General features: G+C 37.5%; 1 protein-coding gene across 1 annotated transcript in view; it reads right to left on the bottom strand.

The window, feature by feature from the left end:
- The window catches only part of RSPO3 (R-spondin 3), a 77,425-nt gene that overhangs the window by 26,583 nt on the left and 26,823 nt on the right, over nucleotides 1–24,019 (bottom strand). The window contains exons 2-4 of the mRNA XM_081250950.1: nucleotides 18,622–18,813; nucleotides 16,449–16,595; nucleotides 11,365–11,562 (exon numbers count right to left, since the gene is read on the bottom strand). Coding sequence (XP_081107076.1) covers nucleotides 11,365–11,562; nucleotides 16,449–16,595; nucleotides 18,622–18,813 — 537 coding nt within the window. The remainder of the gene's footprint in view (nucleotides 1–11,364; nucleotides 11,563–16,448; nucleotides 16,596–18,621; nucleotides 18,814–24,019) is intronic.

Here is a 24,019-nt window from a genome sequence, read left to right as displayed (position 1 = left end):
TTACCAGATGCCAGACACAAGTCTCAAGAGTTTTATACACACATTAACTCCTTGCTACATCACTCTTTCACTACAACTCTGTGAGGTAGTTACTGTTATCATCCCCACTTTACAGATGAGGAAAATGGGATATACAAAGCCTAAGTAATTTGCTTAAAGTCATACAGCTAGTTAAAAGCACAATTAAGATTTGAAAACAGGTACTCTGGTTCCAGAGCCTGGGTTCTAAATACTACGATGTATTAACATTTAAACTCTTTAACCTCTGATAGAAAGGGAGTGCATCAGGTCATTAACGTTATAGAGATTTTTATTGTAGTACTAAGAACAAAAAGGGGAAAACATTTTGCTATCCATGTATACCATTATGTTATATTGGTAGTATGCCATTATGGTATCCATACGTACCATATCATATATACCACTACTGACGTTAAAAATAATGCTTTTTGGGGGCTTCCCTGGTGGCGCAGTGGTTGAGAGTCCTCCTGCCGATGCAGGGGACACGGGTTCGTGCCCCGGTCTAGGAAGATCCCACATGCTGCGGAGCAGCTGGGCCCGTGAGCCGTGGACGCTGAGCCTGCGCGTCCAGAGCCTGTGCTCCGCAACAGGAGAGGCCACAACAGTGAGAGGCCCGTGTACCGCAAAAAAAAAAAAAAAAATGTTTTTTTGAAAATTAAACAAAGAAAAAAATAAACCCCAAATCTAGAGTTGAACTGAGATGGTTTTGGTTTCCAAACTAGTTCAGTACTCTTTTACTTAACTAGGCTGACACTGCAAATATTAAACTACTTTGAAGACTGTGAACACAAGAAGAAACAATGATTCTGTGAACATATAAACCTTTGAAAATGGAGGAAACCTGCAGGAATGGAAGGAAAGGGTGTTAAGGCAGGAAACAAAGCAGGAGGAGGGACACTAAGGGCATACTACATGGTAGGAAGCCGAAGGGCCGAGGGAGAGACATTAAATAGGAAAACTCCCTCTCCTACACATTTCAAAGCAAAATTAGAAAAACTGGACAAGCATGAATCCACCACAAGTTTGCCCAAGAAATACTGTAGTAAACTGCGTCTTAGCTATTGAAACAAACCAATTTGAAACAAAACAAAATTCCTTTATGATTTTGGTGTTGGTTGGAAACCAGAGGAGCATGACATCAGATGTTAACAGTTTGTACTTATTATTTTGAGGAATATTTCACTATTTCATATGTCCATGGTCCATAAAAAAGTAATTAGCTATCTAATTAGTGTTCTATAAATTAGGATAATAATTTTTGTTCACAGGTTATAATTAATTAGATATTTTAACTACTGATCCTGAGTATGCATACATTTCTATGACTCATTTTTGGAATTAGCAATTATTCATATTTTCCAAGTATGAGTTCAGTATGTTGATATTTCCTTGCCTAAAATGTGATATTATTCAAAAATCAGTGAAAAATAAGTTGCATTGTGCTTCCAGACATTAGATTTCACATCTTACAAAAGTAAAAGGGATATCTCATTTTAAAATGTATGTTTTGCATAGAGATATAAAATGTAATTGGACTGTGTTCATAAACTATTTCCTAAATCTGATCTCTTGCAAAAATAAGAAAAGCAGGCTTTTCCAGCAGAAACAACAAATAAACAAAACAAGCCTTTACAAGATATATTTTTCAATTATGGCAGCTTGGGCTCACAGAGGCTAGAGTTATGACCGGGTGGTGTATACACAGTATAAACACAAGAGTTCAGTAATTAGGTTTGAGTTAATTTTAAAGTTTCACTGGCCTGATGTATAATCAAGCAAAAGGTCATTACCCACACTGGTACATTTCACACAGAACCTCAGCAGCTAGAAATGGAAATGGACATGTCTTTACTTAAGCTTGCACAAATCAATCCCAGAAACCCTTCATATGAGTACTGGATTCTTTTTCTATTCATTTCAGAGCCAGTTTACTCACAAAAAAAGTTTTCTAGCAAACCAGAGAAATCAGAAAAAAAATTACTTAAAATATTATTAGCATTGTGCTAGACATGCCTCTCTAGTCTAAAACAGATGGAGTAAAACTTTGGTTACACTTTCTCACTTAAATGTTTTTTTTCCATAAATAATATTGGACAGGGATTACCCTATAGAAGAGTACAAGCTTCTAGATTTTGAGCTTTTTTTTTTTTTTTTTTTAGAAGAAGATCATTTGCATCTGTTGTTTTGTCACCCTAGCACTCATTTCTACATAGAACTGCTACTCAAAGTGGCCCACATGTCCCTTGGCTTCAATAGTGAGCATGTGACTGAGGCAGACCAATCACAGTACTCCATTTCCTCTGCCACAGTGATGGGTTCAAGGGTAGACGTGTGAGCCAAGCTGGGTCAATTTGCACCTTCCATGAGATTGGATGAATGGACTCTGAAGGAGAGAGCGCACTATCCTTTTGGACCAAGAGCAACATGGATACAGATTTAGGGCTTCCCAGAGCCAGCTTTCCCTGTGAGTAGAGACAGACTCACTGTAGCAGGGGAGAACAAGGCCAATAAACAGACACAGAGGCAGGATGAGTTGAAATGGCGAGAAAGAGGAGAGAAGAAGATGGAGCCAATGATATTGTTCGAGCACTTAGAGCAAACTGTGTCTTTAGCAAATAGTTTTCTTTTTGCTTAAGGTAATTTGAAATCTGTCTTTTCAAATATCCTGATGAATACACAGAAGGTAACAGTGACCTTGGTGAAAAAGGACTGTCAATGAAGGATAAACACTCAGATATTGTTTTTCTGTTAAAATAATAATTACATACATTTACAAATGATTTTTTAGAAAAACTGAAAAACAGTAAGAAAAATGGTAGAAAAGCATTTCCAATTTAGGACATGAGGAATGAGGTGCTTTAACCAAAAGGAAAAGGGAACTGAATAGAAAATTAAATGGAAAGTGAGGTACCTGGGGAAGAGAGCAGAAACTTAGTGGAATAACAAGTTTTGAAGAATTTCTCATTTACATCCATTTTGTACATGTTAATGTACACTGATGCCAGCCACTGTGTCGAAAACCTCATGCTTGGATTTGTCCATTAGTACAAAAATATACCACATTCTATTTGGGGTCTGCTTTGACAGCAATGTACAAGAATTAAACCATTCGAGTGGTCTTTCCCTTTTGTGATGCTAAAAATGATGCGGCTTTAATGTAAACAAGTTTGAGAATGTTTCTTTTTCAATGAGGTCAGGGAATTTAATTGTAACCTGGCTGTATTTGCTTGGTCACACCTCTTGGGAGGCCTGTGGCTGAGGTAACCAGTCTTTTCTGTCAGGCTGTAACAATCTACAAAGTTAGTCTGTAACACTTCTACGAAGAAGTTACTGGAGTAGATAAAAAGAGAATAAGATAATGATCTATGGAAAGAATAATTCTTTTGTGCCTTCAAATGTGGGGTGTCTTCTTTGCCAAAGAGGTTTCAGCAACACCAGCAGTTTCAAGGAGTGACTGTGTTAGGGAGGTGGGAAGGCAGACAGGAGCATGAAAGGAGGAAGTGTCTTTTTTGGTGGAGAAATGTTTACTTTGTAATTAGCAAAGGACAAGAAGGCCCTTTTGGAAACTATACTTGGGGGTCCAGAATTTAAATTTATGCTGATGCTCTCTGAGGCTCTCTCTAGGGAACCCTCCTAATTGGCAGGGATCTCAGTTGGCTAGAACAGGCTGCACATGAAGCCAGGGTCTCAGGGTCATTTCTCCAAAGGGCCTGTTAACTCAGCTCTGTTCCACAGCCACAAGCTGTACCTTTAACCCTACTTAGCCATCTCACAAAAACATATTAGCATATCAACATGGTGGTCACAGAAAAATAGATTTGCCTTGAGACCAAAACAAAAAGTAGGCGGATATTTCGTTTTTGCCAGAATAAACAAATGTCTTTGTAAATGTGTTAGCAACCTAATGAAACTGCAGCTACCGACAGAAAAAAATCGCAAAGATGAAAACTGTCCACACAAGCATATGCTACAAGTGAGCTGATCATCGATTGTCTTTACTTTGTGGACCAACATAAACCATGACACCAATATCTAGATTCATGATGGCAGGGACTTTTGTCTTTCTTGTCCATTGCTATATCTTCAGCACCTAAAAGTGCCTAGCACATAGCTGGTGCTTTAATAAACATGTGTTGAGTGTATGAAGGTATCCTGGCCTGGCCTTTTATTTATTCTTCCTATTCTGCCCTTTACAAACTGGAAAATACAATAGAAATAATCTCCTATATACCATCTCCTGTATCAACCACTGAGTGTTTTTACAAAGGAAGAGACACTACATTAGATAGGAAGAGAATGTTGAATAAAGGAGCAATCACACTCATCTAATTGCAAACAAGAGAAAGACCTCTGTGGTAGATGGAAAAAACGGTTACAATTCTCCACTCATCCCTGTATGTGCATGACAAGTTGCAAAGTAACTATGGGACTTCTCCCCCAAGAGGTGAAATCTATTTCAACTTTTGAATCAGGACTGGACTTGTAACTTGCATGGAATAACAGAACATGGTGGAAGTAAAACTGTGCCAGTTCTGAGCCCAAACTCGAGAGGAACTGCTTCTTTTCTCCCTCTTAGAAACTTGTAGAACCCCTATAGCCACCTTGAGGATGATAGAAACAGCAGTTTCCTCCACCCTCAACCAGTCCACCACATTAGGGAACCAGCCAGAACTGCACAGTGGATCCCAGCCCATATTACCCACCCACATTTATTGTTAAATAAATGGTGGTTGTTTTAAGCCTGTATGCTTTGGGGCTATTTCTTATGCAGCAAAAGCTACCTGAAACAACTTCACCCCGATGCACAGGAGCTAAACAATGGCAAGATCGTTGTTTGGTTGGGGGCTGAAGAATGCTTTGTTTACTACAGCTGCTACTCTATTCAACAGACTGACCAGTATGTGTTATGTTACACATACTAATGGGTTGAAAAGCATTAGATATTTATAAAAATAACAAAAAGGAAATCTCAGAAAGTATAAGCATTTGCAAGAATAATTTATTATAAAGGTTGTTTTAGAATAGAGATGCTGCAGTAGACACACCAACACAGCACAGAAGCCTAAAAATGATTTTTCTACCACCAAAGCAAGGTAGGGACTACAAAGATAATAACAACACTTAAGTATTTTCCCACTGTGAATAGTGCCCACCGTGAATTTGGACGACTATGAATGTCCCCCAAATCTTAGAGAGCCTACGAAAATGGAATGGTATGAACTTGCTATTGATTACAAAAAGATAATAACTGCTGGTTGAATTATAAAAAATGGTATAGGGCTTCCCTGGTGGCGCAGTGGTTGAGAGTCCGCCTGCCGATGCAGGGGACACGGGTTCGTGCCCCGGTCTGGGAGGATCCCACGTGCCGCGGAGCAGCTGGGCCCGTGAGCCATGGCCGCTGAGCCTGCGCGTCCGGAGCCTGTGCTCCGCAACGGGAGAGGCCACAGCGGTGGGAGGCCTGCGTACCGCAAAAATAAAATAAAATAAAATAAAATAAAAGGTATAGTACCTGGGATTACAAATCATGAAATAAAAGGCTTCTTATTTTCTGCAGAACTTTTTCATTAACACTGAGAAATTTAAGAATATACAGTGTAATTGTAAAATGTGCTCAAGGCAAGAAACCTAGTAACTGTCATTTTACTTTTTTCAAAATCTATCTAAGTGCTGGATGTGATCCTTCAGCTCCATTATTACAGAGGGAAGTAAACTGTGCATATATAAACAATCTTAGCATGGTCTTCAACCCACAAACCTGGGCAACAGAGAATGCTTGCAAAGATCTTGCCACTGTAATGTCAATGTCAGAGGAATCAATGAAAGAAATTGGCACCTGTCACAGTAGTGATAACACTCTTTTAACTATATGGATAATAAATTCGGACACATAGCTGTGAAATTTGCAGCTGATTTGATTCTTCAAAGATTAAGCTGTAATTGGTGGGAAAGAAACAAAGAGTAAGAGTTGAGTAATATGGCAAAGGAGAAAATATATAATCAAATAAATCAGTGCATAGGCAATGAGTGAGCATAACTGAAAAGGACTCAAAGATGAACCATGTTTTTATGAGGATCTTCAGAGGTTAGGAGTGCCTACATCCTTCAAAAACAATAGCATACCTGTATTAATATTAAAAGCCTAATATTTAAATTAAGTTGTGGCATATACAAACTGTAATGTTTTCATCAGTAACAATGGTACTCTAGGTCTAGTTCTAGTATTTACAAAATTCAGAGAGATAAAATTTTGGAGTATTAGGTTGAACCCTATGAAACTGCTTATATTTGACCATTTATAATCAACAAAAATGGCAGTTTCATATGGTTTAACCTAGTAGATAGGAGTGTATTAAAAAACAAGAGATGACTGTAGCCACATAATTTGTCTCAGTGGAGAGAGAGCTAAATAGTGATTAAACAAATGACAGACCTCTCCATTGGGGACATTAAATGAAAACTGGGCTTAGCCTTTAAGAGAAAGTCCATACATTTGTATTAAGGAACATTGCTCAGAGTGAAAGGCATTATTTATTGCAATAGACTACCTTTCTTGGAGGTTTCAAACATAGCTAAATATTTTCATGTGGTACTGGAATATTTGAAATTCAAAGAATATTAATTTTTAATAAAATTGATTATTACCTTTGTAATGTTTGGGGGGCAAAAATTTCCCCTCTGTTTCACCAAATTGTTCTTGTTATGAAAGGTCTGCACCATGTGCGGGTTTCCATTGGTGGCAATGAAAGGTTTTCACTGGTCCTTCCCAGAATCTAAACAAAAAACCCATTTGGGTAAGGACTAACATGGCCTCAAAGAGGGATAACAAAGAGAGATTGTTGAGTTTATACCAGGGTTTCTCATCTTTGGCACTACTGGCAGAAAATTTTTGATGTGTGAGGCTGTCCTGTGCATTGTAAAATATTTAGCAGCCTCTCCCCACTAGATGCCTGTAGCATCCCCCTCCTCCAAGTGTGACAATGAGAAGTGTGCCCTGGGGAGCAAAATCATGCCTGGTTGAAAACCACAGTCTTTAATGCCATTCTTATCTCAGCTCTGTACTTTGTCGAATTTTCTCTGACCTATGTTAAAGGGCTAGTGTACTGACTGGGTGTAGGGAAAGAGCAGAAAGCTCCCATCCTCCAGTGCTTAAACAGGATGAGTGTCTGTAGGCCAGCTGGTCCTCCTCCATGAGGTGATGGTGGTGAGAGGCCATCATCAAAATTCTCCAAGCCAGTTGACATCCTACAATTTTGAGCTAATGACTCCTTCTATTTGGATTTTGAGAACTGTTCTGAAAATCTTGGCTAAATGTCTTGTTTTGAATTTGACTGAATCTTTAATATGAATCCTTCCTGTAGAAAACTCAACTCTTCATCACTGGAGTAGTTGTTATAAAGATTTTAAGAAGTAAACTAAAAGACAGAGGTGCAAACCTGGGAACAAAGCAGACTCATTTTTTATTTGTTTCCTTTTTTAAAAACAAATTTTACTGTAACTTTAAATATAGTGCTCATGATAAATATAATGCATATTTATAATACTGGTATTTGAAAGCATGATTAACAGCAATTTGTAAGTTAACATATAACGCTTTTCTTCTATGTAAAACCTAGTAGAATTTTACAACTGTACTTTTAATTTTGGGAAGGCACATAAGGTGACCTTCAGTATGTTCAAATAATACAATAATTCCCACACCTGTTTCTTCCTTTGAAATGTCTCTGGACATTTTATTTATTTATATTTTAATGGATTATTTTTCTCCTTCTTTGCTAGGAAGGATGCTATTTCTTCTTTACACCAAGAAAGTAGACCCTGCCCCATTTCTTCCATGACTCTGTTCTTCTCTCTCCTTTCTATCCCAAGATCATGTACTACATGTAATTAATTAGGATCTTAGTCGTGCAATTCACCAAAGAACAAAATTTCTTTCATTCTTTGTGAATTGCCTCAAAATCCAGTACCTACAGGAAATTCTCTTCAGTTAATTAAAGGCATGTACAAATGAATGAGGAACATTTTGGTGATCTTCCTTTCTTTGCACCCTGCCTTCCAATCCAAACAAAAAAATCACTCTTTTGCATCAAATGCAGACACATATATGCTCCCCTGTTCTGTTTCACTTACCCTTATCTAAGATGGTTACACGCAATATAACAAAAGAGTTAATAAATATGAGTTGGCAGCCATTAAAAGTGCATTTTCTCCTTGTTTACTTCTATTTAAAATATATTGTTTTAAGGCATATGTGATACTAGTATATATGTTAGCCTTCATAATCTCTTAAAATAAATGTTATATATCTTTGACATTTCAAATATAATTCAATTGAGACAGGCTCAAGCTAGAAACTACTGCAATGGTAATAACTTCTTATTAAAGCTAGTAATTTATGGAGAAGTTAAGATATTAAAAAGCAGCATGCCAGGTAAAGGGAAATAATCCTAAATGTGCAAACAAGTAGTACATCAGATGAAAGTTTAGATTTGGGGCTACAGAAATGACATTTATTGCCTCAGATTAACTTACTATAACTATTCTAAGCATGAGAAGAATATTAGTAAAGAAAAATGTGTGTATGTGTAAGATTTTGCAACCAATTTTTCATATATATATATGAAAATTTCATATATTTAAATATGCATCTCACAACCAGAATAATCCATTCTGTTACTAAAAACTAGTTTCTCCTATTCAGCTTCTTCTTTGTGTACATTTTAGAAAGTCATTTCTGGATCTTATCATTCTTCCCTGGAGACCTTGACTTTGGCAATTACAACACAGCAGAAAAATTCCTGAACACATGCTCCATACCTTTTTCCAAATATGAGTTATCTACTTCTGTCTGTTGTTAACCTCCTGGGCAGGGAAGATAGATATAAGTTTAAATTCAAGATTTTCAGGCTAAATTTTTTTTTAAAAACCTTATCTTTTAGCTTTCTCATCTGAAAATGCTCAGCCATGAACCTAACTGATGTTATTTTATGAATCTACAATCATTTAGGTGCAACTCAAGTAATAGCTACTCTAGTGGTAGGAGAAATCATGTCTTCATCACTTTATTGTGTTTATATTTATCACTATTGTATAGCTCTGAGATATACAATATAAACAAGAAGACTCTGGGTAGTGTTATTATTTTGATGTGATATTTGATACAGTGGCATGTTCAGGGGTCATAATTACTTTTCTGTTTGGTTTCTTCATATTCAAATAGATATATTTTTGATATTTGAGTTACCATTAAGAGAAGTTAAGAAAACTAATAGGTTAGAGAAGTAAGGACTGAAGGGAGAAGTGGTTACCTTCCTATCTTAACTTTCTAGGCTACTTGAGAAATCATTTTTGACAGACATATAAAAAGATGAATGAAAATTAAATAAAAATGGAGCCAAATCTTTAATTTAATTATACATGTAATCCACATTTCCTACTTATCAAATTTGAAAAAGAATAAAGCACCTAAAATTTTCTAGTTGTATAACATTTTCTTTGTAAACATAAAATGTCACTGTATCCTACTCAGAGGGGAAGAAACAAGGACCAGAAAGAAATTTTTAAGTCAAGCTTATGTTACAGGTTACGATTTTAAACTTTTTATGGCATTATTTATCTTAGTTGTTGCTAGTTTAAAAACTAACATTTTCAATGTTAATGTTTAAGTCAGTGCTAGCAAAATATATTGGAAGACCACATCCTCAAATAAAAGAAAAAAATGTAATTAGAATTATAATTTAATTTTTCTATTGGATGAGATTTTCTTCACTTATATTTTAAAAGCAAAGTATACTAAATACTGATTAGTAATGTAGAATCTTTGTGGAAAGAATAATATGAACAAAGACCACCTGTAAGTCATTAAATTTTAAGAAAATTTAGTAAACATAAGTAAATGTACGGCTATGGGAGCTTACCAGCAAGTAGAGTGATGAAATATTTTATTTTCAAATCCAACTTTTAAAATCTAAGATGTTTTAAATTAATTGGTAACAAATGCCAGAAAGACCTTTTACACTAGCCAACTTTCATTCCTTAAACCTAATTTTAATCAAAAGCTCTTATAAATTTACAAAAACTTGAAGTTCCCTTAAAATAATCCATGTATTCAAAAAGTTTATCACATTAACTACTTGATTACTAATGGCAACGACAGGCTGTGTCCATCCTGATGATGGTCAATTTGGTCTTTTGGTACAGTGAAAGACACTGCAAAGTACGGGTGACCCAAGTTCTTTCCTGTATGAGCAAAGTTCAAGTTTTCACAGCACCCTCTTCTGTGTTTCCATCGAAATTTTCCACACACCAAACCTCCCTTATTATGTGATATTGTGATTATCTGCTTAAACATCTCAACCTTTCACTGGACTCTGAGTATAACTTCAGGATAGAGATGGTACCCTATTCAGTTGTGAATCCCCAGGGCTTAACACTATGTGTGGCCATAAAATAAAAATTCAATAAAATGATGTTGAATGAATGAATGAATGAAATAAGCAAAGGGAGTTCAACTACAGAGTCAGCCAAGCTGCAATTAATTGAGAGGATCATTTATAGGCTCACCAATAGCTACATAACATATTTGTAGGCAGTGGTGCTGAGGATTAGTGAGAAAGATGGAAAAATTATATTTTAAAAGTCAACAACTGCAGATCTTCTATATGGAAGTTTAATCACCTTAAAGCATCAGATTAAATGATATATTTTTCCTTGGCACTCATACGACTTCAAAACAGCCCTTACACAGAGTTATTTAATATTGATTTGGTAGGTTCTATAATCTGATGTATGAAATTACTGTAATATGAAAAAAAATCTGGGGATAAAATGTCATGAATGCTTGTATTATACTTATAAAATATGTAACCTTTAAAATATGTTTAGCTACAAAAGCTTAACACCTAATTGCACTACTTTGGTTTGTAGGCAATGAAGAAAGGAGTAAGCTGATGGCTGGTATTCACCATGCTCGTGTACCAAATGTTATTATTAGACCTTGTGTTTCTGAGGCTTCCCCTAAGTTTTCCAGGTACTAGGAAGGTAGATGATAGGAAAGATAATGGCCCAAAAGGAAGATATAGGCATATATTATATGCTTATAATGCAGCCCCCTTCCCTAAGATTCAATTAGCACACTTTTGTGTAGTTTAAAGTTCTGATATCAAGCTCCATTTTAAAAAATTACCACATTGATATTCTGTAATTTACAGCCAACATATTCGTTGTTTGGTACACATTTTAGGGTTTTCAGACATGCGTGATAATAATAAATGTTTCCTAAGAAATAAAGTGAAATTTGCATCAAATCATGAGGATTCAAACAAGCACAAGTTAGTATGATTGTACCTCGTTCTCCCTTCTGACACTTCTTTCTCTGCACTGTACACTTTCTTGTCTCACTGGTGGGGGGACACAGGTTACCCTTTGCTGATGGATGCTGTATTATTTCTCGGACCCGTGTTTCAGTCCCTCTTTTGAAGCCACATGTTTTTCCTTTTTTCGTGCATGGACTCCAAGGACTCCATTCACTGGTTTCACAGTGCACTGAAACAGAACACCAGAAACAGCCTCAGTTCGCTCACACATAGTTTCACAATTGTTAAATAAACAAGAAGGCTTGCTTCCATCAATACTCGCCCAAATTCTGAGCAGAAATCCTGCAGAACAAAGTCGGGCAAGATGACTTAAAGATAAAACAAAGAGAAAGTAAAAGCAGGAATAGAATGTTTTCCACTTTTTGGTCCTCATATTATCAGGTAAACTCACTCTTGCATTGGGTATACTTTTCACTGTAGATTTGATTAACTCAGGCATGAATTTAATTATTCACAACTGACCAATGCTTTACAATTTCTAGAGCACTGCTACAATTATTGATTGATCCTGACCATAACTTGATAGGTTAGTCATTATTACATAGTAGAGAATTGATTCTCAAAGTTTAGTGTGCAACAGAATCACCTGCAGGGAGGACTTGCTAAAACAAAGAATGCTGGACCTCTCCCCACCCAGAGTTTCCAATTCAGTTGCCTGGGGTGGGGCCTGGGAGTTTGCATTTCTACTGATACACGTGATGCACATTTGCAGGTACTGAGAACACACTTTGAGAACTTCTGCGCTAGAGAATGATTAAGCAAAAAATGTATTCAGGTCCTTGGCCTACAACTCAGTGCTTTTTCTACTTCATGTGCCTTTTCTTGAGTACTTAAATATTGTCATTTATTCATGGGTGTAGATCAGGCATAGCAGTATCTATTTTAAGTGAATTCTGGGTCAATTTCAGCTGATAAACTGCTTCTAGAATTCACTTGACTGGCTGATTTCTAGGATGAACTGATATACTTTTTCTAAAACTTCTTTTGTAGATTTTTCCCTTTTTCTTGGCTTTACAAGGTATTATAACAGATTTTCAATCTTGGCTTTACAAGGTATTATAACAGATTTTTGCACTTCTAATAAAAAATAAACACCTGCAAGGTGATATTCTTATATTTATGTTCATAAAATTTCCTGACTTACAATGGAAATGGCTTGCAACAGTAACTCTTTCAGATGATATGACTCTCTTTCCACAAAAACAAATTCCCACTAACCTTGCTGCCTTCTGATTTAAAGAATCCTTATTTTAGAGCAGAATACTATTTTTCATACAACCTCAAGAAATATAACCTTGGGCTTCCCTGGTGGCACAGTGGTTGAGAGTCCGCCTGCCGATGCAGGGGACACGGGTTCGTGCCCCGGTCCGGGAGGATCCCACATGCCGTGGAGCGGCTGGGCCTGTGAGCCATGGCCACTGGGCCTGCGCGTCCAGAGCCTGTGCTCTGCAACGGGAGGGGCCGCGGCAGTGGGGAGCCCGCGTACCGCAAAAAAAAAAAAGAAAGAAATATAAGCTAAATGTTTCAGAAATTTAAAGCCATTCACAATACATTTTCTTCACATGCTTTTTCAGTCACTTTTAGGTATCTGAATGCAACACAGAGTTGAATGGAAATGATTAGATAAGTGAATTTAAGTTTCAATGAACTTAAATGAACTTTACTGAACCACTTTCAAAGGAGTCTTCATGTTCAGTTGGTTAAAGAACAGAGCAACCAAATCACTTAATGATATCATAATCTCTTGCCAGTTAAGGTCATATCTCTGATCCCAATATTAGTCATTAAAAAGTAGGGGAGCTTTGCACATACAAATAAAAACACCTCCAAGACAGCAAATGGAAAAATAAAAATCCAAGTCTGTGAGCTGTAACTTTGTCCAGTATTCATTTAATGCCAGAACTACATGGACTAAATTAGAAAAAAATTACGTGATGTGGAAATCACCCAAATTTTGGCAATTTTCATAAAAGCAAAGGTGGTCTAGGCAAATGTACACCTAGACTTAAGAAAAACAGATTTTAAAAATTACAACATAAGTAGCTATGAGTCTTTAGTCAGATGGCGAATGGTTCTAAAAATGAAATTTAAGTGCCAATCTTAGATTATTCCATTGAAGAAGAAGGAGGAAATATATTCACAACTAGCGAGTTCAGATATAAAGAGCTCTAATAAGATGGGATAGTTAAAAGGCCTTGAGAGGAGAAGAAATTTTCTTAGCTAAATACTTTCAAATGAACCTTTAATGTTAGCATCCAAAAACTATTTTTGGAAAGAATGGAAACTTTGTTGATCATGTAAAGACAACAAATAGGTTGATTTAAGTAGTATTCAGGTCATTAAATGAACAGTATAGATCTGGGGCACTATTTGGTTAAGAGGTAATTAAGAAAAAAACAGAACTGCTCAACAGAAACTGCATTTCTTCTATCTTCTGTATTAAGAACAATCTTAACATTGGAACATTTAACTGTTCACTAATGAAACAAGTGTCTCAAAAATGTAGTTAGCTCCTTGTCCCTGGAAGTGGTCATGGTGTGGTTGATCATCAGCCTGGAATGCTGTAAAAGGGATTCTTGAATTGGAAGGAAAGTTGAATTGGATATTTCACCAGTAATGGTCTTACAACATTATTCATTTGTTCTCATTCTTGCTGCCTGACTGCATGGTTCCAGAGAGAACATAGCAAGGCCATGCTCTTTGCTACTCACTCTTTGGAGCTAGATATCTTCCCTCTGTGACTAGTTGAACAGCACCAACTCTCCACGAAGAGCAATGAGGATGGCAGAATGACAGTGCAGAAAGGAAGCAAATTTCTGGAGCACAAAGTGGAAGAAATACATTCTCCTATAAAATTGGATTCAGTCGAAATTTTTGCTTAATTTGACTTGCAAACCATGAGGAGTGGGTATGTTGTGACATAAATTTTTTACCCTAGCTCTGTATGAAGATGGTGTTTTCTCTGTTTATGACATGTTCTCTCAATTTAAAATCTGGGTAAGAAACAAGTCATACAGTATAGATTTTAGCAAAGGGAGAGACATTCTTCAACCTCTGCCGTAGAGAGCTAGAGTAGAGGTATTAATTATAGCACTGACAATAACTCATGTTGTGTCCTTGGGATCACCATTTCAGCTCTCTGGGTCCTAGTTTTCATATTTGTTAAAGGAACAGCCTTTAATGGTCCTTTGTAATCCTCAGGCAAGTCATCACTTTTTATGAAATTCTGAGGCAAGCCCACAGGCATGGTCCACACAGTGCTTGTAGGCCAGATACCACATGATGGGAAGCATCCCTTATGGAACAAGCAACAACAGCCAGGAACTAAAGCTGTTGATTTGCCTATTCCTATATCCTAGGTCATTTACACCTACCTGCTCAATGAGCCTGATTCACTAAATGGCTTTTAGATTGCTAACCCCTATTCTAAAATACATAAATTTCTTAAACGTAATCGTGTTAACCAAACAGTCTTTGTCTAAATAGTATTATAAATTACCAGGAAGCCTTAATAGCTAATCCAACAGTGCCAGGTGTTAAATGCTCTCTGATAGGAAAGCATTAACACATTTATATAAATGGCCTTTGAAGGATTGTTGCTACACCTTCAACAACTAAGAAAATCTAAACATTCGCCCCTTTCCTGGGTAGAGCAATATCACAAACTTTCCGCAACTTATCCTGAATTTCTGTCCTTGAATATTTTCAGAACAGTTTCCTATTTTCTCCACAGTTTGGAAGTTATCACCTCTAATCATCAGCCCTCAGGACCTACAGAGAGATGAACTTGAAGTGCTTTCTCATGTACCTTTTACCCTATTTCTAAGTTATTTTCCTGTGTTTTTATTGACTAGAGGAAAAAATAAGACTGAACCAAATTGAGCCATGAGCTGTTTCAGGAAAGTTGTTTTCCAGATGCTTTTGAGATTATCTTTAAAATGTCAACTATTTATTTCCTTCTCACAAAAATTTTGTTTAGAAATAAATGTCTCATGTGGACCTGAAATGGTTAAACCACCACTTTAGAGTTATTTCTCCAGTACTTAAGATTCTAATGGATCTGTCTGTGGGGAGCCCAGGGGTGTCCTGGAGACTATCTTGCACTGAATCAAGGGGACAATTGTGTGCATTTGCCAACAGCACTGCAGTATCAAAAGGTTCTTGCAGCTCTTGCCCAGGGGATTCTGAGATTTAGTAAGCTGTTTCCCCATTTGGTTTAGCATCTGCTCCCCAACTGTTCACCAAGCTCGTAGCTGTAGTAGCTGCACACCATTTAAAACAGGGAAAATATAGCCTGACAGTGATCCGTTATTAGGCAAACAACTTGTCTGAGGAACCTCCCCTCCAGGAAACTCAGCCTGCAATTAATCAGGCCCTGGGACTGTGTCCTTCTGTCAGTTTAAGTCCAAAATCCTCTCCTTGTCTCTGAATACCTGTGCAAGCAGGGCGTTTCAGCAAAGCAGTGTGAGAGAAAAAAGTGAGATTTTTTTTAACCATATCAGATCCAGGTCTCTAAGTCTTTGATCCATCTACTGAGTATTAAAGGGCTGTATCCAGAGAATATGTTTCCTCCTTTTGGAAAATAAGTTTGGTCACTGGTTGACATTAGATCTAGGTGGAAACTCTTAACCTAAGGTGGAAATTTAGTTCAAGATCAAATTTGTGTGTGTGTGTGTGTGTGTGTGTGTATATATATATATATATATATATATATATATATATATATGGAAGTGTGCATGTATACATATAAATTACTATAAGTAAAACTTCATTAGATAGTGATACAAAATAAATCTGTAATGATCACAATAGTTGAAACAGTTATCGATGGTCCTTAAGAAATAACGGTGCATGCACAGGGTGTTAAATTTACTGTGATACACGCTGAGTAAGGCCCATTAGGATGGTATCTTTGTAAAGAAGGAGGGAGCAAGCCTCTTAGAGGTGGTCCCTCAGGCTCTTGTGAGACAGCACTTTGAGCAGCGTTTCCATGGAGACTGACATTATCACCTCTGGTGTTTCTCATCCCTCCTAAGTCTTAGAGCTCTTCCTCACCAATACTGACGCACTCCATGGTATGGTTATTGGCTTCCAACCCTTCTGGGCAATTGTCAAGGCACTTTCCAAGGTGTAAGTAAAATCCACTTTTACATTTTGTGCAGAAATTTTTGTTGAAACAGGTATCACAGTCAGCTTTGCATTCTGAAAATGAAAAAAGAAAAGAGAAATATGCTTCCATTATCGTCAGTTAACTACTTATTGTTGGTCCAGTTCTGTATGCTTATGACACAGGCACATGCAACTTGTATGTCAAACAAACACTTAGGCTCAAAATTATTTTGCCAAACCAAATTAAAGATTCCTCCATAGTCATTTAGTTGATGTACACCAGTCATTGATTTCAAAATTATGTATTTATTGCCTTATGAAAAAAATTTTGACAAGAATGCTTATAAGACCAAGTGTCTATTTATATTAAATGATAGCGAAAATGTTTCATTAGAACTTTAATGAAATGTACTAGGATATTGCCTTTGTGCTGCTCTTGAGCTCTATTTTTTAATTCAACACATATTTGATTGCCTACTGTCTGCCAAGCCCTATTCTAGGTACATTGACAGCAGCATACAAAAGAGAGATAAGGCCCATACTTCACAAAGTTTACATTCTAGGAGGGGAGATACAATAAACAATAATGATAGTTGATCCTTATATGGTGATTACTGTATGTCATACACTGCTACAAGTATTTTACAATATTGTCATTTAAACCTTACAGTAACCCAGTGAATGATTCTCATTTTACAGAGAAGGAAACTGTGATTCAGAAAGTTTAGGTAATTAGCTCAGGACCACAGAGCAGAGTGGTCTTTGAAACTAAGCAGTCTACTTCCAGAGTGATAAGTGCTCTGGAAAAAATAACGACAAAAACAAAAGGTAGGAAAAAGATATAAAAAGTGACTGATGAGGGGGAGAGGTTGATTATTTTGGACAAGACGGTCATGGAGTGCCTCTGTGAGAAGGTGACATCTGAGCAGAATCTTGAATGAAAGGAGAGAGCCTGCCAAGCAAAGGTGTGGGCAAAGAGCTTTCCAAACTGCCAGGACGGTGAGTGTACAACAGTCATTTCAAAAGCCTTGAAGTGGGAAGATCTTGCAAGAAGGCCAGTGAGGTTAGTGCAAAGTGGTTGAGGGGCAGTCGTAGGAGCTGAGTATGGAGAGGAAGGCAGGGCCACATGTGATGTATGCTAGAGTGGTGATATTTCCTAATTTACATTTCAAAAGGTTACTGGGTCTACAGTGTGGAGAGTAAACTTTCAGTCCAGATGAGATGTGATCTGAGAGTGTTCCCAACATTTAATTCCAACTGATAAATAAATGTTTCAGTTGCTGTACTGGAATCCTTCTTGAAGCGAGAATAGCTGAATTACTTCTTTCAGTCATTAAATACTTGGATTTTGTGATGGTGGTGGGAACTCAGGTGGCACTGGTGCCTGTGGTACCTTTCTACAGGTTCAATGAATGATAACCACGTTCTCAGTTTTTGTTTTTTTGTTTTTTTGTTTTTTTTTCTTTTTGCAGTACGAGGGCCTCTCACTGTTGTGGCCTCTCCCATTGCAGAGCACAGGCTCCAGACGCGCAGGCCCAGAGGCTGTGGCTCACAGGCCCAGCCGCTCCATGGCATGTGGGATCCTCCCAGACTGGGGCACGAACCCACGTCCCCTGCATCAGCAGGCGGACTCTCAACCACTGCGCCACCAGGGAAGCCCCTCAGTTTTTGTTTTTATGATGAAAAAAAAACCCCTCAAAACGGGAGAATTTTTTGGCTTCCCTGGTGGCGCAGTGGTTGAGAGTCCGCCTGCTGATGCAGGGGACACGGGTTCGTGCCCCGGTCTGGGAAGATCCCACATGCCATGGAGGGGCTGGGCCCGTGAGCCATGGCCGCTGAGCCTGCGCGTCCGGAGCCTGTGCTCCGCAACGGGAGAGGCCACAACAGTGAGAGGCCCGTGTACCGCAAAAAAAAAAAAAAAAAAAAAACTGGGGTATTTTTTATAGTGGTGAAAATCTTCCTGCCCTGAGGGCTAAGTTCAAGTATGGTTTAGCCTAAGTGTCAGGTAAATATTATTATTTACTTAACATTGAATATTACAAATATGGTTAGAGGCCATTTCAAATCTGGAAAGTTCCCCAAGGATGAGATAAAAACATAATTTTGTGTAGACACTTACTTGTACACTTATTTATATCTGGATAACGAGTTCCATAATATCCACTTGGACATGAAGAAAGACACACTCCAATCTGCTTCATGCCAATTCTTTCCAGAACAAAAAATAGTTTGGGCTTACATGACAAACATCCATTGTAATCTGAACATGTTGCACAGCCTCCTTGGCAGCCTTGACTGACGTTAGGATGCACTAGGGGGACAAATGTAGAAAGACAGAAATGAAAGTTAAATCATAGATATAGAAGTTCAATGACATTCTCTGGGCAGGATACACATTTTCTTTTATTAGCTTTCAACTTGGTGGTAATGGGTGAATACGTTGGGAATTTTCCCCTCTTTTCTATGATCTGGTATTTCCCTTTAATACATACATATATTGTTTTAATTTCAAAGTTCTTAAAATTTGAGCATTTGAAAAATAAGAATATATTGCCTCAAAATATTTATAGATACTATATACCTAGTGGAAGTATCCTCACTGAACTAGCACCCTGGCAGATTAGAGATGAGTATTTTGTGCTCACTCATTGAAATCAATACATATAAGTTTTGCTTTTCATTTATGTGGTGGATGTCTCTAATGTCTTCAAATAAGGATGACAACATAGACTGGGGCTTAATCTTAGTAATGACACTAATTTTTACGATACCTTTTCCAACTCTGGTCTATTAGAGAACACCATTTCACCTTTTGATTCAAAGCAAACTGATTCTGCAACTATGTAGCTATTTAGCACCTCACTCCCTGCCAATGCTTTCCTGAAACACTTCTTCTCACACGAGTTTAATATTTATCAGTTCAAATGGATATAATGGTGAAAATGTGATTTATCTTATCAGTAGTTCCACATGGATCATATGTAAGAATTTATAATAATATTTACTATAAGTTATGTTCAATATTTGATCTTTTGGGAGAGAAGTCTTATAGTTTTTGTGCCCTCATCTTTCATCTACTTAAGTGAAATATATATTTTGTGAGGACATGACCAGTCCATTCTAAGGGCTACTACTACATATATCCCTGAGAATCCCAAGGTTTCTAAGAGTCACCAATATGTGTGGTGAGAATATTCATTAGCAAGTCTGAACAAATACAAACATTTGGAAGATTCATGTTTACTTGAGATCTTCACAACTTTAAACCTTTTTTATGACTATTAACTGGTCACAGACACCTATATGTGAGCTCATGGAAAATTGCTGACTGAGGTGCATCTCTCATGTAGCTGGTGTTTGGGATGATTTCTTCTCCTAATGTATTCTCTATTCATATACAATATTAATAGCTTTATTGTCCCTTCAGGAATTCAGAAGGGAATAATCCTGACCCTATGAGAAGCAAGGTTGAGGCACAAGAGTGCAAAAGCATCCCCGTGTTTCTCTGACTCCTGTTGGTGCGGGGAGGGACCTTGCAATTACTAAGTCTGTCTTCACAGTGATGTTTGATTATTGCTAAGTTCTTTACTGCAAAAACAAATCCCACCAGGCTTAGTTAGAAGGGGTACCCATAAGCCTGATCAGCCTTCCCACAGGGGCGCAGGGGTTAGCTGCAGAAAGGTCATTTGGTTGACCAGCATTCTCTGCCTGGAGGAAACCATCCCTGAATCAGCCACAGGAACCACAAGCAGCTCATTCTCATTCCAAGACGTTTTGTAAATAAACTGAGGAAATGTGTGGGGGAAGGGAAGTCTGCTCTTCCTGTATATGCTCCTCTGCGGGGTGGGGCAGACATCTAAAGTGGCACAGGAGGTTTAGACATTACAGGACCTGGGGGACTTGTAAGTGAATACTGCCTTCCAAGGAACAGGGTCATTTTTCATGCCAGTAACTCCAGCATTGGAGACTTACAGAAAATGTGTACATATTTTAATCTGGGAAAGACCCTAAAAAAGAAAGGGGTGAAGAGAGCTCCATGTGTTTGGAATCTAATCGACCCATTTCAAAAAGTGAGAGGTGTAGGTCAAAACCTGTAAAACCTTTTCATAAGAATTCCTGATGGAAAACGGGACCTCAGTTTGAAAGAAAATCACTCCAAGCTCAGGAAAGTAAGTGACTGAATTTAAATGAAGATGGACTGGATTGACCCACATCAATCTATCTCATCTCTGAAATGCAATTGCTCAAAGGAACACAATTGTAAGTTTAAGCCCCTTGAAACTTTTGTCAATTATAACTTTAAATTGATCGGTTATGAAAATAAATATGACTTACATATTCTGAGCCTCAAAAACTGATATATCTTGACATAAATTTTATTTAAAAATTTGGGTTTTGAATGTCTGGAAACTTCTGCCAGAGAGACCTCTGTATGGGTCCCAGGATTAGGAACAATTTTGCCCCAAATTATGAGATGTGCCGAAGTATCTTGCTTAATTCCCTCTTTAAAACTTTTGTTGATGAACTGTAGCACATTCAACTCACACGTGGTACTACAATCACTCTTTTTCCCCCATATTTTGCCTTTTTAGACAAAAGTTTTGTCAAAACAGAGTTTTGAAAAATTAAAGAAGATATAATTGTCCTAATTGGCAGAGAAAATTTGTTTGTTTTTAATCAGGGAATTTTGAATATGGGCACGTACAAATAATGGCGAACTTTATTTCTTCAGGAAGGGTTAAGTATTATGCTGTGGGAAATAAGAAAAATTGAGACTATGAAGCTCAGGTTCTATGATTCTAGATTCTTTTACAGTTGAGTAGCATGATATTTTGCTTTCTTGAACCCTGTACAAGGATCACTCAAATTATGCAGTTGGTATGACACAACTAGATACAAATTTCCCAAACTTCATCTTAAGGCAAGAGTTTTTACTTTTTATATGGAAACCACAGAAAACTTTGGTCTGGATTGACTGTAACAGCCCTTTCAGCCTTAAAATCTTATAATTCTAAGAGAGAAAATAGAATTCTACTTTGTCATGCTGCTTCTTTTTTTCCCACTCTAGTTATACCTTCATTTTCTATTTCTGAATCACATTTTTTGCAAACAATGTTTTGTACTACTATTTTATATGAGCATTGGAGGGGTTGGTGGTGGGGAGGTTTCACAGAATATCTAACGTTTGAACTTAATCTTAGAAAATGTGTTGAAGTTATGAGCATGTAAGCAGCCATGATGGGGCTGGAAGCAGGAACACCACAATTACCCCATCAAGGAGACCAGCATGAGTTCCATGCAACTTATGCTTAAGTAGTGGTGAATGGAGGTAGGAGGCACATCAAGAAAATTGGAAGCACAGGATAGATCTAGATTATGAAACCCCTTGTGGGCTCTTCCAAAGAAATTATTCTGTAGATTTGGAGGACTTCAATCTGGTGAGTGATACGATCCCATCTGTATCAGAAAGGCAATTTCCCTGGCAGCATGGCAGGCATGGAAGCTAGGAGAAGACTAACGTAAGGATCAAGGTAAAAAGACTGATGAGAGCTTAAAATATAGCAGAGACAGTGCAATGTGGTGAGAGAAGGATGCATATTCCAAGGATATTTAGGACTCAATCAAATATGCTGACCAACAGAATGTGGACTGAATAAGTAAGAGGATTTGTGTTTTACGTCCGGCCAGTGAAGAGAAAGGAAAGGGACGGCTGAATAAAAGCCGCAGTTGGAGGGCTGTGGCAAGGTTCATAGAATAAGAAGGTCTACAAATATAAATGTGGTTTGGGATCACTGATTTTGCAGATTTTGTGAACTGTCCAAAGAGTGATGCTTAGTAGATGGAGCTTAATATCGTGATGGTTGCTAGAGATGTACGTGAGAGTCTTTTAATTAGAGAAGAGATCTTGAAAGGGGGAGGTGCCGAAGATGCGAGAAGGAGGAATTGTAGTCCAAATAAGGAAAAAATACATTATCAGCTAAATTTAGTAATACTCTGTGTTTCTATACCACTTTTGCTTTCAATTTTTACCTCTTTTGCATGCATCTCATAGAAAGCTAAATTAGCCATGGAAACTGCCGTTAGTAAGGGTAGAAGTTATCACAATTATTTATTTTGGAACCCCAAACTAGGACTCAAAGAAATGTTGTAAACTGCTGGACAAATAGTGAACTTAGATCAAAGGTTAGAACCTAGATCTTTGATATCTGGTACCAATCTGTTTATATATAAGTAAACTCTAGGTGTGTAACATGGGTAAATATAAAGTGAAAAAATGGGCAGAATTCATGGGAACTTTAAATTGGGAACTTCTGATTACAAATGCTTCAAATACATGGTCAAATATTTATATCTTTTCCTAAAATTGGGAAAGAGGAAAGTATCTTTTCTTAACTTGTATACGAAAGTTAAATGTGAAGAGTATACCTTAATGCATCACTTAAACCAGTTTTCAGTGTCTGAATTGTTGATACTCCCTGTGTAAGTGACTTCAATTTCTCTAGCTGTTAGGCAAGTCTTCCTACTATTTCTCTGTTTGAATCTTGTGATATGTAACTGATGCAACTGTTCCTAAAGGCCATTGTCATGATAGTTAATTCAACTTTTTTGATAAAATGTGCAGAACATAGAGTTTTAAATGGTACTAGAGCATTTGGAAAATACACAATGTTTGTTATTTTCAATGTTTATGATATACCAAACCAACTGCAGCATTGGAATCTAAATTCTGTTTCTGTAACAATTTAAGTGTAAACTTCAAGGAGTTCCCTTACTTTAATCCCTTTCTACAGTCCAACTGCAAATATTAACATCTACTGTAAATTGCTATGCAGCAGAAATCCATTATTGCATGCTGCCAATTACCTCTGAGAGTCATTTAACTGTGGCTAGAGAATTTCCAGAAGTACAACATTTAACAGACTTTAGGTTTATAATAGGCTCGACTAAGTTCAAAGGAAGTGCTAAATACATGAGGTAACACTGATTTTATAATTCAGATAATCAAAAGTTAATAAATTAACCAATTTGATAAATTTATTTTTAACCAATGAAACATACAGATTCTCCCTAAAGCATTCTTGTCTTCAGAACATTCACTGTCTGCTCTTCTCCATGTAGTGGCCTTAGGAGACAGGGTAGGGAGAAGAGACAGGTGAAATCTATAATCAAAGTTACTTTTGGGCTTCCCTGGTGGCGCAGTGGTTGAGAGTCTGCCTGCCAATGCAGGGGACATGGGTTAGTGCCCGGTCCAGGAAGATCCCACATGCCAGCGGAGCAGCTGGGCCCGTAAGCCATGGCCGCTGATCCTGTGCGTCCCGCAACGGGAGAGGCCACAACAGTGAGAGGCCCGCGTACCACACACACACACAAAAAAGTTACTTTTACATCCGTCCTTTCTTCCATGTCCTCTCCTTTTACAAGGACGTTCGCATTGACTGAAAGTTTCTTAAAGGCAGAAATATAGTCGGTCTAGATAATTTCTTCGTAATTTTCTGGATAATTCTCAGCTTCTACAC

The sequence above is a fragment of the Mesoplodon bidens genome (assembly GCF_964165515.1).
Source record: "Mesoplodon bidens genome assembly, chromosome: 12".
Lineage (NCBI taxonomy): Eukaryota > Metazoa > Chordata > Mammalia > Artiodactyla > Ziphiidae > Mesoplodon > Mesoplodon bidens.
Note: the sequence above shows the minus strand (reverse complement) of the source record. Positions and strands in the feature narration are given on the sequence as shown.